Source organism: Canis lupus, chromosome 18, assembly GCF_011100685.1.
Source record: "Canis lupus familiaris isolate Mischka breed German Shepherd chromosome 18, alternate assembly UU_Cfam_GSD_1.0, whole genome shotgun sequence".
In the NCBI taxonomy this organism is placed as follows: Eukaryota; Metazoa; Chordata; class Mammalia; order Carnivora; family Canidae; genus Canis; species Canis lupus.
The window spans coordinates 33,129,099-33,147,830 of NC_049239.1; the positions used below are offsets into that span (position 1 = coordinate 33,129,099).

An 18,732-nucleotide genomic window follows, 5' to 3' on the forward strand; every position below is an offset into this window, starting at 1 on the left:
CACCAGGCCCAGAGGATGAGGGCACGCTGACCTGGTTTGCAGCATTTGGAGATGACCTCCTAACTCTGACAAGTTCAGTTTACCAGACTTCTGACTACAGGCAACAAAGCATGTTAGGTCAGAGGCCCTGGACAGAGCTGAGCTCCATTCCAGCTTCTACTCCTTTTTACTTGTGTATCTTAAGGACAATAATTAACTTCTCTGCCTCACCTATTTAAATCAGGATATGAATTCCCCTTCATGGGTTATAGGAACAACTCAAAGGTGTGTAAATCCAGGAGTCTATAAGTGCTCAGTAGAGGGTAACTTTTGAGGCCATTATTGATCTCGGCCTTCTGCTGTGCACTGGAGATACAGAGCTGAGTCCTGCCTTCAGGCTTGCTGTCTTGTGGAAAAGACAGGCCCCATGGGGCAATTAATTAGGTGCGGAATAAGACCTGCTTCAATGACACCTGGACCAGGTAAAGGGGTGGCTCTGGGAGGGGAAGGGGCTCAGCCTGGTTGGGAGCGTGTTGAGGCAACTTTCTGGACATCTTGATCAAAGCCGTGGGTGGAGCTGCAACTTTGGTTAATCCACAGCCACTGCTTGAATGGCCAAGGTTTCATCAAGGGATGCCAACTAATCTGCTACCTGGACTCCTTGCTCTTTAGTCTGACTTTGGAACCAAAAAAACCTTTCTATGGAAATCAAAGAGCCTTCGAGTCCAAAATATTCTGGTTCTAAGCATCCTAAGTTAATAGCTTAAAAGCTGATTAGAGTTCTGGAAACCGGAGGTGATGGCGAAGAGAGAAGTTAAGTGCCTACTGTGCATGAGGGAGGTGAATTAATATTCACCTAGGAATTGATATTTTCATGGGCCTGATATATGTCAGGCCCTCCCAGGTACTATTACCTCATTTAATCCTCAGAGCAGCCCCATGGAGGTTTTTTTTGTCCTTCTTTTACAGATAAGAAAACTAAGACTCGAAGTGTTTAAGATGTGTGAACAGGGTTGCAGTTAAGTGGTAGAGTCAGGATTAAAACCCAAGTTTGTCTGATTCCAAATCTCATTCTCTGTCTACTGTTTCAGACAATTTCTGGAGCGGAGATTCACACAGGTCCCAGCTCCTTTCTTTCCCAATAAACATGGCATTTATATATGTCATTGATGGTTTTCTAAATTAATGCTCTTGCCCACATGGCCAAAATGGCATGTGCACATAAGCGTAAACATGAGAGGTGCCCTCAAGTACAAGAACCGTTCAACATATCAGTCACAGATTGATTACACTAGTGACCCTGATCATTGGCCTCCTTGTAACCACACTTTTTGCAATGTGACTTTGCAGCTCCTCCCATTAAGGGGTAAAATCTGTTTTCCATCCCTTAAGTCTGAGCTGCCCTTGCATTGTCTATATGGTGGAATGATGAGAGCCAGCTCCAGGTCTAGGCTGGGGGAAGCCTTGTGGGCAACTACCGTCACTTGCATCCCCGTCAAGCCTAGATTAGACAGCTTGGGGCATGTGAGGGACACATAGAAAGAGAGCCCTCCCCGCCCCCATCTTCCCAGCCATCCCAGGTGAACCATCACAGATTCTAGCTGACTTGTTTGTGAACACAGACACACATGTGACTACAATCATGCCCAGCTGAGCTCTGCCTGGATCCGCGGCAGCACCCAGTCAAGGGGCAAGCTCCTGAGAAATAATAAATGTTTGTTGTTTTAAGTTCCTGCATTTTCGGAGTAGTTTTTAATGCACCAACAGCTAACTGCTAGAACCAAAAATGTCATTTTCTTCTTCATTAGAGGTCAATTCATTTATTGTCAGTACTTCAGTTTGGACGGGCTGTGCCCTAGAGCTGCTGTGCGGCTACCGTTGCGGGATCTCCCTGTTTCATCATTACAGGAATTCCCTCTATTTTGCTTTCTGAATCTCATGCCTTCCTCCTTCTGGGTAACTCCCTTGTTTTGATGGAGTACATCCTGTGAGAGTTGCCTAAAAATGGGTGGGTAGGTTTGGAGACAATACATATTTGGAACACATTCATGCTACCCTTTCTCTTAAGTTGTGGATTAGCCCAAGTTGAGTTCTAGCTGGGAAATATTTCTTTCAGAATTTTGAGGGTACTGTTTCATGGTCTTCTGTGTGGCTGTTGAGGAGTCTGGTTCTATTCTGATTCTTAATCCTCTGTATTGTCAATTTTCCCTCTCCAGAAGCTTATCAAGTAGTCTCTTTGCCTCAATTGCGATGCATTTTTAAGATGATGCGCTTTAGTGTGGGTCTGTTTTCATCCATTGTGGTGGGCATTCACTTGGTCCTTTTAATCTAAATATTCATATTCTTCAACTCTGGGAAACCTTGTTAATTTATTCTTGAATGAATCCTTTCTCTTAATTTTCTGTTTTTTTCTTTCTGAAACTCCTATTATTCACATGCTAGATTTTCTAGAGTGGTTCCCTATTTGTATCTTTTCTCCTCTGTTTCCTTTGCTTATTTTTTGCTCTCTTTTCTGGGATATTTCTTCAACATCACGTTCCAAATCTCCTACTGAGTTTATTTTTTAATTTGTGCTTTTGAGTTTAAAGAGCTCCTCTTTTGTAGGTGTTCCCTCAGTGTTCCTTTATATGCTAGTGTTGTGTTCTTGTTTCATTGATACACTATCTCCTCTTATCTTAAGGAGGTTAGTAATGACGTTTTTAAAGGTTTTCTTCTCTGTGAATCATCTCTACTTCTGATGTTTAAGAGGGAGCCCCCGGATGCTATGAGTCCTGTGTGCCTGGCAGGGCTTGAGATGTGATCATCACTGAGCCATTTCCTTAGGGGAGGATCTCTCATGTTAGTATTTTTAGACTTTTCTCTGAGGCTTATCAAATTCCCCAGAAAGATTGGTCTTCTGTCTGATGGGTACTTGCTTGGTGCTGGCATTCTAGAAGCCAAGCTGGGGGAAGGGCAGGGGAGTCTCAGCATTCCTTATGTATGCTTTACTTCTTAGCATGGTATTTCTAATGTCAACTGGATATGCCTTGTTGCCCCTCCGAGACTGTTTTGCCCTCTCTAGAGAGTGGGCTACTGGTCATTGGTTGGGATTGGAAAACAACAGTCACTCAGCTACTTGGAGTGAGGAGGGAGATTTGGAGTTCTAACTGCATCTTAAGTAGACTTCAAAGCCATCCTCCTAATTTTAGCCCCATCTTCTCTAGCACATTCCAGTGGTAGCTAATGCTGCCAATTTCTGAGCCTTTGGTGGGGGTTCTGCTTCACCAATGCAGTTGTGTCTCAACTTCCCCACTGCTGGCTTAGGATTCAGCTTCCTCAGATTCGCTCGGTTACCAATGAACCGTCACTTCCCAGCTTCAAATTTTTGTTCCTATTGCCTCTTCTTCCATTTTCTTTGATCCCCCTGGTTTACACCTTTTTTGGAATATCTCTTTATTGTCTTTTCATAGGCCTGCATGAGAGAATGGAGGTGAGTATGTTCCCTCTTCTCTCTTTACCTGGAAATCCAGGAGTAGTTCTTGGCTTTTAAAGAACTAACACTTCAAGATATCTTATTTAGTTTAGGCCACGTGGACCACATGTTTACCATAGAAAATTAAACTTTCTCCCAAAGAAGACCCTCAAGTGGTAGAAGTATATGTGATTTCTCTTTTTAGAAAAAAATGAGTTCAAGCCCTCAGTCACTTCACAAACTTACCCTTGTGGTTCCAAATTGCCCAGACTGCCAGACAATCACAGTGGTACCCCTCCCAGACTTCCATTCCCTTTAAATCAGAGACTCCTGAGTCCATTTGCTTTAACCTTTTAATAGTAGCCTTTTGGTATTTTCCTATAAGTGCTTTCAACTGGGCAATATACATATCATGCTTTCCTCATTATCACTGGTCCATCAATAAATATACAAAAAATCAGAGGAAGGGTGTCCTGTGAAAAATTGAAGTAAAAATGGTCACTATACATGCATGAACAATGAGCTATTCTCTGAAAACTCAACACAAGTGATTTATAGAAAGGCATACCTATTACATAAAGGCAAATGGGCCATGTTATTCTTCTACTTAAGTACACTTGACATTTCTAGAGAAGTCAGAGATTCCTTTCTCCCACTCCTCTGCTGTACCAGTATTGAATGAACATTGGCTATGGAATCAGTTCTTGGTATCATGGTCTCAATATAAAACTTTGAGAGTTTCTGCTGGAAAAATCCATTCTGCCAGGCTAGAATCTATGAAATATGGATAAGAAGGTGTCTCTTGCCCCCTTTTATTTTCACCCAATGCTAATTTAAAGGCAGCCCTCAGGAGACACAAAAGATTTACAATTGTAGGAAAAATTACACCTTAAGCTCTTGGCTTAATGGAATTACACCATTATTTCAAATGGGAGAGAATACATTTTATTCCATGAACTTTGGACAATATTATAGGGGTATTACATACATCCAAGGGATGGAAGCTCTGGGCCTCTCCCATTGCTATTGGAGAACACAGAGGTATATCCAAGTGAGAGACTACAACAATAATAAAAGGAAAGATCATATTAAATTCTAAAATAAAACAGAAAATAATCACCTATCTCAGCCTATTTATTGGAAACGTCTAGAAGAGGAAAACCATCCTTAGCTGTGAGATTTGTAAGACTATCCATGACCCCAAAGAGAATCTGGGGACAGATAGAGCCTAGCATAGCCCTCCTGAACCTGATCCAGGAGTGGCTAAAGAGCTGGAGTGAGCGTGTCAGCAGCAGACCCAGGAAAGCTCTTGGAAAGCAGGAAGCACCTGGACACTAGTGGCTGTAAAACAGAGTGGCTATATGTCCATTTCTTTTTTTCATCTTGAAAATAAAAAGAAAACCAGACAGCTGGATATGGCACTGGCCAATGAAGTTCACAGAAGAGAAGGAAATTTTCAAAGATCATGATTGGGAGGAGGTTATGAGGGTGGATAGGGGAGAACAGAAGTTGGAAATGAGTGCAGAAAGTGGGCATCTCTTTTAAAAACAGATCCTTCATAATTACCCCATGTATAAGCCCAGCCCTATGTGGGACCTATTTTCTTCTTTTCCTCCTCCTCCTCCTACCTCCTCTTTCCTCTTTTTCTTTTCCTCCTCCTTCTCCTCCCTTCTTCTCTCTCTCTAGTCCTAGCAACATCAGCAGTTAAAGCTATCGGTTTAGGCAACAGATGACCTTTTACGGGGGCATAAGGAAGGAGGGCTCGTTTTAGAGGAGTCTGAGGACTTGCCAAGCAAGGGATAAAGCTATTATTCTCTTATTTGGTCATAAACCTGCCTATCTGGTGCTAAGATTCCAATGGTGGGAAGGCCTGTAACCTTCTGAGGGACTTCCCAGGCACTTCACCTATTCAGAGTAACAACTGCATGGGGAACAGACAGCTGGCTTGTTAACGTATAAACAAATACAGCCATAAAAATACTCAAACAGGATCTACACAGCCTCCTCTCTTCCCCAACCTGTGGGAATCAGTTGGCTACTATCTATGCTCTCTTTCATCTCCATTGGCTTTTCTTTTTATTACAAGAACTCAAAAGGTACTTTCATATTGTTTTTGGACATCATTTCACAGGGTCAGCATCTATGAACTGGTATCTATCTGTGCCACGAAAGGTTAGGTCATGCAATGTAATGTGACTTTTCCTAGCCTTTCAGGGCAGAGCACTGGTGGCCATTAACACATAAAAGCAGTTGAGGCTCCTCCCCTTGCAATTCTGGTGCTAAGACAGGAGAAAGTCTTTGGAGCCCCAGAGATAAAATAGCACTGTCTTCCTTGATTTTCTTTGAGATTTGGTTGAGTGAGCCCGACTGGGGGCTTAGTGGCTCTGAGATGAAGACTTTCAAGGAGGACCTTCTCACAACTTCCTGATGAGTTTCTGGGGACCAGACCTTGCTGAAGGATCACAGCACAAAGGGTTAAGTTGGAAAAAGTACAGATGTTTATTATGAATCAGCTTAAACCCTTTATGCCTCTGACAAAGTAACCAAAAAAAAAAAAAAAATCATATCGATCAAAGGACCTCCAGGGTTTAATATTTCAAAAAAACAGATAAATAGCATCCTACAGATAAATAGCTTCACCTTTTGGGTATTTCCCAGAAGCATCTGAAAAATTTCCAGATGGTCTGTAGAAGCGGATGTGTAACCAGTACATTCCGACCCCCTACCCCACTGGAAAGAAATGCCCAGGGATTGGGCTGCAGGAGGGGCAGGGGGCATGTGGTACCTTTTAAATATCCTCCCAAGGGACCAATCCCTTTTAGCCCTGGGGGATGTTCTTAGCAGGTGGTTGTTGCCTGAGAGGGGGAAGGGAGGGAAGGTGGGGGATCAAGAAGATGTATATGTGCCTTCTGTTAGAAGCCGTCCATAGCACATCCTAGGGGGTGGAGGCTTTTAGATGGGAACTGGAACAGTCAAATTCTTGTGGATTATCCATTGGGCCCTCATTTCAGAAAGCAATGCTGTTTTTATAAATTGGACCTGACTTTAAAAAACAAAATGCAAAAAAAAAAAAAAAAACCAAACAAACAAACAAACAAAAAAAGAAGTAGAAAACGTTATACTAAAAAAAGATCCCCAATAATGAAACAATCAGTAGCACATTGCATCTGTGAAGTGTCCCAGCTCCTTGCCATGATTCTGTCTCCAACTGCCATTTCTCTCCAAGGTCACCAAGTGTGGGGGTTACACCCCAATCTTCATATCCACGTTCTGCAGGTTCCGTGTCTCGTCGGCTGTCGTATACTGATCGGGGGTCTCTGAGGGTTCCTTGTTTACCAAGTGCACCATCTCCTGAGACTTGCTGGCCTCTCCGTTGATCCCACTTGGCTTCCTGTCCCCCACTGCTCCATTGCCATTGTTGATAACCAGCTTTTTCTTCTGCCCACACCTAATGATTCAAAAAAAAGTCACATGAGAAGGTGCCCTGATAACTCAAACCATCATCACTGTCGTCACCACCATCAGCATCATCACGACAGTGTTTTCTTTTTTTTTTAAGATTTTATTTATTTATTCATGAGAGACACAGGGGGAGACACACACACACAGAGAGAGAGAGAGAGAGAGAGGCAGAGACACAGGCAGAGGGAGAAGCAGGCTCCATGCAGGGAGCCTGACATGGGACTTGATCCCGGGACCCCAGGATCACGCCCTCAGCCGAAGGCAGATGCTCAACCGCTGAGCCACCAGGGGCCCCATCAGGGACATTCTCCATGGCCAGCCTGAGCATGTTTCACCTGACTGACTGTAACTCATCCGTGCTTCTCAGAGTGTGTCCCTGAACCAGCAACAGAAGCATCACTGGTGAACTTATTAGAAATGCACACTTCTCAGCCTGACCCCACATGTACTAAGGCGGAGAAGCCTAGAAGTGGGTTTAATATCTGTGGTTTGAATAAGTCCCCAAGGGGTTTCGGTTGCACACTGGATTTGGGGAATCCGTGGTCACAACTCTGGGAAGCCAGGGCTAGTACTGTCCCCCTATGGCCGGTGAAGAGATCCTTATGCTCCAAGAATTCAGTTATCCCAGTTATTCAGCAAGCAATAAAAGAATCGGGATTCAAGCCCTTCCATGTCTGATTCCTAAGTTCTAATTCTCCTTCCCCATCCTGTGCAATGGCAATGTTTGCCTTTTTTAGACACATTAGCAGTTCCCGCAGACTTGGATAAACGATGAATATGATATGATGACTATAAATCATTCTGATTTGTGTAATTCAACCAAGCCCCATAACTTCCTCTCCCAGTGGACCCTTTGGTGGCCTTATCGAGGTTATTACTGGATGGCTTGAGAAAAAGGAAACCCTATTCATATTATTCTAGAAGAGTGGGGCCATACTGATTTTCATAGGCTAACACTGGGTAACTCGCATAGACGGGGGGGTTTCACTCCCTAAGGAAAGGCATTCGCCGTGCCCACAAGGCTTCTCAGGACCCTGCTCAAGGCGCGCATGCAGAAGGTCTCCTATGGAAGCCCATGACCTTGATCGCGTCCCCAAGTCTTAGTGCTGTTGGGGCATTGCCTCACCCCCCACCCCCAGCCTGTTGCAACGTTTCCTCTATCCTGTCACATGGGCACGGCCACACGTCTAGAAGTCAGATGGAAGCCAAGCTGCAGAGCCTCGTGGCATCGAGTAAGGTGGGGACGAGGGGAAATGGGCTGGCATTTACTGGACACCTCCCCAAAGCCAGACATATTAAATACAACTTCATGAAAGCCTCACAATAATCCCATGATGCAGCTGTTACTCTAGTTACACAGTAGTGGAAACTGAGGTCCAGGAATGTTTAATAAGTAGCTTGGGGTCACAGAGCTAGGAAGACGGAGTCAATATTCAAATCTCCGCCTCTCTGAGCAGATGCCAGGACTCTGCCCAGCTCTATTCACGCTGCCAACCATCTGGAGATCTGGAAACAGCATGAAGTCGGAATCGTTCACTTTGCCGCTGGATATTTGGACTCAGAGAGACAAAGACTCTATTATTCATGATTAGGGGCCATTCCCTCTAGAACTGCCAAGGCCATAAACTTTAATCTCTTATTTGGGGAAACAGAAATTATACCTCCTCGACAGGAGGTAGATCCTGTCTCCTCTGGCATGATGCTCGATGAGGGGTGGAGGGAAGGCTGCTTGACCTCTGGGGCACATCTGCGGGGCTGGGACTATGGGCACAGTCCGTGCAGAGTAGGGGCTGGGAAGGCTTGGTTTTGAGGCCTTATCGCTGTGGGGCCTGGACCAACTCATTTGACCTCTCTGGCTCTCAGTTTTCTTATCCATAATATGGGGCCAGGAAGAGCACCAACCTCACTGGATTGTGGGATGCCCTTGAAACAAAGCCCAGCACTGATACGGGAGTCTATTATTGTTATTATTGCTCTTACTAAATGGGGTGGGGAAGCCAAGGCCTTGGAGGAGCACTTGGGACAGAATCTGGAACGCAGTAAATGTTCAAAAAGCGTGTAGTTGTTCATAGAACCAGAGCCATATGAGTTTGGCTTTTGCTGGTTTGCCCTGGCTGCCTCCACGCAGTCGTTATATTTACCATGAAGATGGCCCAGGAGGCCGAAGGTGGAAGTCTGCTCGTTTTAGTTCAAATTCTCAAACGGTATCTCAGGTGTTCTTTGGAGGGAAAATATCTTATTAAAGCAATTCCCATTTGCTGACCTGAGGGTAGTTTAGAAGTCGAATGACATATTGTAGAAAAGACACTAACAATCATAAAAATAAAATGTTGGTGCCTGGGTGGGTGGGGTGGGGGATTCGTGCTCTTTAGGCTCAACAGAGCTGATTTTAAAAGTGGGTGACAGGGAACCCGCAGCGCTCAGAAATGCCCTGGTTGGGTTTGTCCTGCCCCCGTTTCCCTTTGGATTCATGTGTCTCTGTTATCTGAGTTCCTTCAGGGGGACAGGATGATTCTCACAAATAACCAGCCCAGTATGTGTTGCTCCAGGGCCTTAATGAGTCCTTTTCTCTTTTAACTCACGACATCACCAGTTTATTACAAAAGGACATAACCCAGGAACAGCCAGATGGAAGAGATACATGGGGCGAGGTACGAGGAAGGGATGTGGAGCCCCCATGCCTCTCTGAGAGCACCATTCTCCCCGAATCTCCATGGGGTCACCACCTCAGATGCATTCATGAGTACTTTTAAAAGACAAGTTCTCATTTTTCCATTCTCCTTAGTTATAGGATTTTCAGAAAGAACACCAGAGCTGAGGGGACTTCAGACGTCGCCTAGCCAACCTCTTCATTATATAAAACAGAGACTGAGTCCAGGAAGTGAAAGGGATCGTCTGAGGCCACGCGGCTGGTTAGGGCAATAAATGGGGTATCTGCAACTTAGACTCTCTGACTCCAAAGGTCAGAGATCTCTACCAAACTGCATCCCCTCTTCGCCCCTTGTCTCCTCAAATCTCAGGCATCCATCAGCCGAGCAGTGACCATGTGATGTGGGAGGGAGCCATCCTGGAGTCTCACCAGGAGAGGGTGGGCAGGCGGGGTGGGTGAGAAACCAGGTAACACACGTTCAGGGCATGGAGGAATTTATCTCGGAAAATTTGGGGGAGTAACTTAACAACCACTCTTTATGTCTTTTCTGCCTGACAATCCCTAAAGATCTTTAGAGAAATTTATGTTGCATTGGGTCAGAGCTGTGCCACCCAACGTGGGAGCCACCGGCCCCAGGTGGCTATTGAAATGCAAGCCAGTGAAAAGTGAACGAGGTTCAAAATTCACCTCTTCACTCAGACTCAGCCACATTTCAAGGGCTTAGGAGCCACAAGTGGTTAGTGGTTGTGTGCTGGTGCAGACGTAAAAACCTTTCCATTGTCGCCGAAAGTTCTATTGGACAGCTCTGTTCCAGAGGACGGAACAAGGCTGGCTGAAGACAGACTGCGATAAGCCTGGCTGATGCTTAGGAGAAGGATGGCATTTCCAAACCATGGAGTTTTACAGAGGGGACCTGCAGAGCAGGGGAGGGAATGAAGGCCCTCCAGGGTGCACAGAAAGGATGATTATTCCCATTCCCATTAAGCCCTGGTGAAAGCCTTTTCTGTACAACCAATATAGTGACATCCCTGAATCATTCCTGTCTTGTGAAACCTCCCCTCGTAAGGTCCTCACATTTTTTTTTCTCCTTTTCATAGAATCAGATCAATTCCTTAGGGGAAAGGCACCTCTTGGGCCTCATCCGATACCTACCAACTCAACTGACTCCTAAGACAACTGTCTGCTCTTAAGGAAATGGAAGGAAGTAGGATTTCCATTGGAAAGCTGAAATTCAAGGACCCTGGTTATGAATATCAAGGAAAGATGGTGTGGGGTATCCCAGGGATGGGAAAACCTAAAGAAATAGCAGGACCCCTAAATCAGCATCTTTACGATGCACAACTCATCACTTTGTCCTGGAAGCCTGTGGTCAGGCCTCGCACAGCATTTCAGTGGCTGCTTCTCCACTTTCACCTTTTTTTTTTTTAAGATTTTATTTATCTAGGGATCCCTGGGTGGCGCAGCGGTTTGGCGCCTGCCTTTGGCCCAGGGCGCGATCCTGGAGACCTGGGATCGGATCCCACGTCGGGCTTCCGGTGCATGGAGCCTGCTTCTCTCTCTGCCTGTGTCTCTGCCCGCCCCCCGCCTCTCTCTCTCTATCATGAATAAATAAATAAAAAATCTTTAAAAAAAAAAAAAAGGATTTTATTTATCTATTCATGAGAAACACACACACACACACACACACAGAGAGAGAGAGAGAGAGAGAGAGAGAGGCAGAGGAAGAAGCAGGCTCCATGCAGGGAGCCCGATGTGGGACTTGATCCCGGGACCCCAGGATCACGCCCTGAGCCAAAGGTAGGCGCTAAACTGCTGAGCCACCCAGGGTGCCCCTGGTTTTGTTTTGTAAAAGATTTTAGTTATTTATTTGAGAGAGAGAGAGAACACAAGTGGGGAGGAGCAGCAGAGGGAGAGAGAAGCAGACTCCCCACTGAGCAGGGAGCCTGAAGTGGAGCTCAATCCCAGACCCTGGGATCATGACCTGAGCTTAATCAATGGAGCCACCCAGGCGGCCCCCTCACCCACCCACTCTTATCTTCTAACCTAAGTTCCTACACCAGTACCCGGCCCAGAGTATCTCATCAATAAACATCTGCAGACTCCGATCCAACCGGTCAGTGCTGCTGCTGCCCCTCCAGGTCCCTCTGGGCCGGGCTGGCACCCTTCCCATTTTTAATCTCTTCTCCCTCGCCCGCTGCGATCACAGGAGCTCACTGAAAAGATGTTTGCTGAATAAACGGAAGCTGGCCATAGAGCCTCATTTTCCACCAAACTTTCTTTCATGAAAATAGGATGCTGGATCTCTCTAAAATGTCATATTTGCAGCGGAAAAGGCCCCAGCCTTTCAAGAGGATTAGAAATGGGCTTGCGGCCTCGGAAACGCAGCAGGTGCCGAGAGGCCCGAGCCGCCCTTAGCCACCCCTCAGCTGCGTGGCAAATGTGTTTTCGATTATCAAACCAGCAAGTGGTCACTCAGGGCGTCCGAGCAGCTACTCTCCTGGTGAGATCCTCACTGTGTCGGATCTCGCGTGTCCCTGTTTGCTTGTCGCCAGGGTGACCACTGGTCTTGGGCTGAGGGTGTGCAGCCCCGGGCTGGCAGGGTGGAGGGCGACCGGGGTGGGGGTGCTGAAAACAAGCCCCGCTGTGCAGACTCCAGCTGCTCTCGGGGACAGCTGAGATGCTTCCCGGAGGAATCGCCCCCATGGTCGGCATCTGGGGCCAATGTTTCTATGACGACGTGTGCAAAGCTTATGGACTGGATAGGCGAGCAGAAGGGGTGCAGTCTAGGCCCTGGAACAAAAGGACTCATTTCCAACAACTGGAAATTCATCTGTCATTGAGCAAAAGTAACCTAAGAGAAGACCAGAAGGCTGGGGGAAAGTATAAAGACTCTTTGTAAGGGCTCCCTCAAGCCACATTATCTAAATCAGCCAAACAAAAAGCTCTTTCCATTCCGTCACAGGAGCCTTCTAGGAGGTCTTTCAGATTTCTTTTCCTAATTTTCGTTCCTCATACAGTTGGCTATCATGAGTGATTTTTTTATTATTCTCTCATAGGTATAGATAGCAACAGCTATTTGACTTTGGTGTAGCCCTAACTTGCACCAGGGTTAAGTGACACTATCTGATGTCCTCGGATAATCAGAGATCCTGCAGATGCGTGACACATGGCCTGAGAATTAGCCGGTGATGTCCAAAAGCCAACAAGAAGGATTCTAGCATGTTCTCTGGGTCCTCTCCCCAACCGAGGGGCCCCTTCTGGCATGTTAGATGATCTAGTGATACAATAAAGAGAGCCCTACTTGGAAGTAGGATTCTTTTGCCTTGTAGGAAGCAAGTTCCAGGGACATTTATAAAAGGTTGAATGTTCCTCTGCATACGCTCAGAGGAAAGCAGTGTACCTTTAGAGCATCTCGAACAGGAAACTTAGACTCACCCTTTGGAATGCCCTGTCAAAATTCACGTCCTCAGTTGCTAGAATGAGGTTTTCTCTTATTTCACTTAGGTGGCGTTACATCTGGAGCCTGGTCACTGGCTCAGTCAGGCCCAGTACTATTTAAATAATTTCCAACATGACAGGCCGTGGTTGAGGTGAGGAGAGAGAGGGACCTCTGAGGATATGAAGACATCCCATGCCCGGTTGGACTGTCTTTAGTCAGACACTTCTAAGGAAAGTTCTTCATCATTTCATAGACCTTACTGTTGGGGAGCTCTTCCTAAGCAACAACCTGAATCCTTTCAACTACAGTTTCCAGAAAATATAAATTAGTATCATTGCAAAAAACAAACAAACAAACAAACAAACAATAAAAAACCACAGATACCCAACACCTATTTCGGGTAAGCGTTCTACAAGGTTCCATGGGCCACAGACAGGCTAAAGGAGATGACCAATGCCTAGATCTTTATATGGTGTTTTTGCACATTGTGAATGCACTTACTAAATATTGTTTAATCAGTCAATGAAGGAGTGCATACTTTTGTGCCTTCCCAGTGATATATATATATATTTTTTTAATATTTTATTTATTCCTGAGAGACACACAGAGAGCGGCAGAGACACAGGCAGAGGGAGAAGCAAGCTCCCTGCAGGGGGGCCTGATGTGGGACTTGATCCCAGGACCCCGGAGTCACAACCTGAGCCAAAGGCAGATGCTCAACCACTGAGCCACCCAGGTGCCCCCCATCCCCAGTGAGATATTTTATAACTTTCAGCAGATAGCATCTCCATGGGCTTAACTCTGAAAAAATTAAGAACCTCCAAAGATTCAACACTATTTAAAAGTGATGGTCCAAATAATCACAATGTCTCTTTTATCTAAAGAAGGTGCCAGAGCAGGGCTTCTTAAACTGTACCATGCTCACAAGTCCCCGGGATCTCATCAAAACACAGACTCTGACATAAGATATCCGGGTAGGGCCTGAGATTCTGCATTTTTAACAAGTTTCCAGGGTGTTGGGGCTGCTGGTGCCAGGGCTGCACTCTGAGTAGCAGGTCCATGGAGCCCACATAGAAGTGACGTCCTTCCAAAGCGAAGGCCCCGAGCGCACCCCCTTACCTTCTTCGACTATTGACAGCGATGCAAACGGCAAGAATCAAAGCCAAGGCCAGGAGCGAGGCCAAGATGATGAGCCATTCTGGTGAGAGGGAACCAAAAGACACCTGTGAGCTTGGGAAATACACTTTGTAAAAACAGAAATGTACTTTATGTACTACAGATGGGTCTGGCCAAGTGGCCCTGCCGACCAGCAGAAAATGCTAGAACAACTCTGCTCTAGGTGTCTGCCCAACAGGCCTCTTGTTTTAAACTCTTATCACTAGTCAGGATTTTCAAGTTCCTCCAGGAGAAGCATGTCTCCAAAAAAGCGTGGAATGACCTGTAGAAACTTGTAACTGCCTTTGGCGCAATATTATTAGGGAGACTAAAGGGAATTTATGTTTCCCTCAAAAGGAACATGCCTCTCCTATATAAGAGCACCCACCTTGTGTTTTATTAAGAAACTCAAATGGGGGCCATGCACAATGGGTGGGAAGAGGACACCCCCATGGAGGGCTGAGCTTTTTGCATGTTCAGCTGGGTGTGTGGGGGGTCATTTGGCAAAACTCCTTCGAAATGTGCATCCTTTTGAATCCCGCTTTTGGGAATTTATAAGACCTCAGAATTTGTTACGAAGACGTTCATTGCCGCGCTATTTATCATAGTAAAAGTTGGAAACAACCTCATACGGGAGGAAGGGATCAGTTCCACAAATTAGGGTACACCCACCCTATTCTGCACTGCGAGAGCAGGAGAAGATCTACTGATGTTCGAAGCTGTGGGCAACCAGCTGGGAGGGGTGGTGGTTTCCTAAACAGCATGTGCGGCCTACTTCCATTTTTGTATGTAAGTTACATTTTAAAATGGTGGGAAGGACACCTATGAAAATGGTAACCATGGCATTTCGGGACGGCGAGGCAGCTAATAAATGATTTACACTTTGGTCCTTTGGTTTGCATTCTCTCAAATGTCTCCAATTATCGTGTATCACTTGTGGGCTGCTGACATGTTAGACACAGGTTTTACAATCAAGCTGTAAGAGGATGAAAATATGACTTGGCAACGTGGATGGATTCTCTTGCCAGCTGGGTTGTCTATCTGTGCAATGAGCTGGAGCTCAAGCACCAAGAAGGATAGGGAGGCACTGATTGTCCTTTCCCCTTTGGGAGTCTTGGGTTTCCTCCCCTGTCCTGCTCAGGACCGCATTTGCCTGGCCTCCACCTGGTTAGGTGAGTTCGGGGAGGGAGGTGGAGGCAGGTGGACCCATTTTATCCTTTGCTCTGGTCTCTCCCGTTCGCTCTCACTGGAGCTGGGAAGAACATTGCAGATTGCTTCTCCACCACCCCCTCTCCCACTGGCTCCCATTCCAGCTGTGCTCAGGCAAGCTGAGGCAAGGGGGTGAGGTGCCCCCTACATTCTTCCCTCTCCCCGAGGGAGGCTCAGCTCGGAGGCCTCTGAAGAGGGGGTAAAGTTGAAAAGAGAATTTACAACCCTAGGAAAACCCTTTCTTCTTTGTAATCCCACTCCTTAGAAATGCTCAGTTTTGAGCCCAAGTCAAATAAAGAATTTGCCTCGAGTGCCTTAAATCTTGGTGCTCAGGAGAGCGGGGTGGCCCAGCCCTCCGACCGCGCGCTGGGACTCATTCAGACACCTTCCTCTGTCTGGATCCGTAAAGACTGTCACTTGAGAAACAGTAGTTTGGGGCCAGAAGAATGTTCTTATGCCACCCCCCACACACGGCCCTTGTAGCTCCTCACTGCCTGCAATGGGAGAGGAAAGCTGTATGCTTCACCCCCCAGCCCAGACATAAAGGAGAAACCGGGCCGAGAGAGGCAGGACCTGGGGTGTGGCACAGAGTCCCTTGGGTGGTAGATCATTGCCATGGGAAGGAAGCTTTAGCGACTCACATGCCACCTCTTTGGGACAGGCCGGGGACAGGTCTGAAGGTTAGCTCATTCAGTTTTGGGGACCCGGAAGAAAGAAAGTTCCATTCTTTCCTACCAAATGCTCTCATTCCCTCTTTAGCTTGCAAAGAATGTGCTTTTTCAGTATCCTCTTTTCTTTTTTTTTTTTTTTTTTGTCCTGCACAGTTTGAAACTTACCTGGGATTTGAGGTTTCCGCATAGGACCCGAGGTTGTGTTTGCACCACCTTCTTGACTTCCACTTGAGTGTCCTAAGGGGGAAAAAAACCCAACATCTCTCAACCAAAAGTTTGGAATGCACAACTACGAGTTCCTTACACAACAGCACGCAGGGCCAACCTCTCTTCTGTTCTGCATCACTGCGAAGCTATTTTCTAGATCCAAGCCACGGACATTTATAAAGTATTACACGAGAGATACCTCCCCAGAAAAGTTGGTTTGATAAAGGCCAACATCTGGAGATGTCATTTTTCATGAAGAACATGAGAATTCTCGCCAGCGGCACTATGTAGTGTTTAAGACCTTGGGCTCCAGAGCCCGGCAGCCCTGGATTCAAGTCCTACCTCCACCTCTTGCTAGTGACATTCAGGCTACTCTCTCCAGGTCTCAGCTTTCTCATTCAGAAAATAGGGATAAGGATAAAATCCACTTCACCATAATTTCACAGAGGTGTACAGAAGCACACAAGAATGGGAACTGGGTGTAGTTGCTCCGTGCTAGCTCTGATTTAGGACCTTGCCACTCAGAGCATGGTCCCTGGACCAGCAGCACAGGCATCACGTGGGCGCCTGCTAGGAAAACGGGATCTCAGGCCTCATCCCAATCCTACTGAATCAGAATCTTCATTTTAACGAAGATCTCTAGACGATTCAAATGCTCCAGAAAGTCCAAAGCAAATCTAACGATCGCATCTGTGTATTCACAGATGTGAAAATAAATATTAAGAATTAAGGGTTTAGGGGGGGCAAAGGCCCTTTCTGTCCAGAAATAAATCACCCTCTTGGAGTCCCTTGCTAATGTGCTATTGAAACATGCCCAGTTTTCAGAGGAATAAATATCTTCTACTGCCACAAAACAAAGTAAGGGAACAAATGAAGCATCTCAAACTGGAAGGACGCGTCAGAAGACAAAAAATCCACAGCTCCGCCTGGGAGGCTCATCAAAATGAGGGAAGCATCGTGTTTTTCTTTTAAAGTTTCTTTTAAAAACTTCTAAGACATCTCGTGAAGAGACTCACCTAAGGTAAAGCTTGGGTTTTTTGTTTGTGTTTTTTATGCTTCCTCCCTGGCTTCAAAACAAAATGTGAAAATATCCCACAGAAAGGAACTTGTTCCTGCCTACCAATGGGGGGCCCGCTACAAAATTCTAAAGTCTACCAAGGGAAGAAAAAGCAAATCAGGGCAGTCTGCGTGGCTAAGCAATGGATGGAGATGGACAGGCTTGAATTAAATGAAGATGTCTGTGGAGGGCCAAACTTCAGACAGTGGACAGTGAATTTCTGATGACGGTGGTTTATTTTGGATAGGCCAATCTGCTGTTTTCGTTAAACTCAAAATGGAACAAAACACATTCTTACCAGACCTCTGGCCATTCCACACACCTCATGCCACTTTGACACTGGCCTTGTACTTGGCAAACCCCAGAAGGAGTCCAAGATGCTTTTCCTAGCTGCCCCCCAGGGCCCTTGGTCATTGGCACGTCTTTACCTGCACGGGTCATGGGATGTTGGCCATCTACACTGGAGATCTTTGGGCTTGAAAACCACCTAAGTGGTATAGGCACTCTCCCTGGTCTTTCTCTGACTCATAGCAGCCTTTGATATTTGAAAAGGAGGCCACTAATGGATCATAATCTCTTTATTTTGGTTTTCAAAAAAAGCGCTCCCAGCAAGGAAAGATCTGGGTGTGTGTACAAGATGAAACCTCCTACTTGAACAATACACACCTGCATAGGAGTCAAACAAAAGAGGCCGCTCCCGCCCACCTGATTCTCACTTCAAGCAAAAGACAGAGAAGATGGACGAGATATGGCAGGCCTCACCTTGCACCCTAGAGGTCTACAAATCCAGCCAGGGGAGGGCCGGCTGGGAAAGCAAGCCCCGCAAAGACGGACACTTGACACTGTAATTTGGAGATGAGAATCCAACCTGAGACGCGTGCACAGAGATAATTCAACTGGCCTCGACTGTGAGAAAAACAGTCTAAGACAGAGCTTCTCAAACTTCAGTGCACATACAAAACACCCAGTGTGGGAGGAGGGCTAGTTAAAATGCAGACCTTGATTCAGTAGGTCTGTGATGGCTGGCGCTTCTGCATTTCCAGCCAGCTCCTAGGAGATGTTCAAGGACCACGCCTGGAGTAGCTAGGGTCTCTTGATTCTAGAGAGCATGCGTTTTGATAATAACTCCCTATCATTTCCCAAACTCTTTTGTTTTCCTGATAGCTCACGTTCTTCCCAAGAACTCTGGGAGGTAACCGAGGCAGGTGCACTGATCCCTGTTCTACTAGGAAGGAAAGGGAAAGGCTGATCCCCTTTTTTACTAAGAGCTTGGGAAAAGCCAGATGCCCCACCCAAGGAACTCAGAGAGCCAAGACTTTGGTCTTTACTTTAGAAGTATTCCTAACGAACCCCGATATCCTGTGCTCTTATGTGAAAGCTTATTACCAAGCCACCATGTAAATATCCGTCTTCGTATTTGCTTTAAGTGTGTGAACCTTTAGACCTAGAGGC

At 46.2% G+C, this 18,732-nt stretch overlaps 1 protein-coding gene across 1 annotated transcript in view; it reads right to left on the reverse strand.

The window, feature by feature from the left end:
• Positions 1-6,184: 6,184 nt before the first annotated feature.
• CD44 (CD44 molecule) overlaps positions 6,185-18,732 on the reverse strand; it is an 88,351-nt gene continuing 75,803 nt past the window's right edge. Inside the window, 3 exon segments of the mRNA NM_001197022.1 lie at positions 6,185-6,878; positions 14,101-14,179; positions 16,182-16,253. Coding sequence (NP_001183951.1) covers positions 6,674-6,878; positions 14,101-14,179; positions 16,182-16,253 — 356 coding nt within the window. The 3' untranslated portion in view covers positions 6,185-6,673.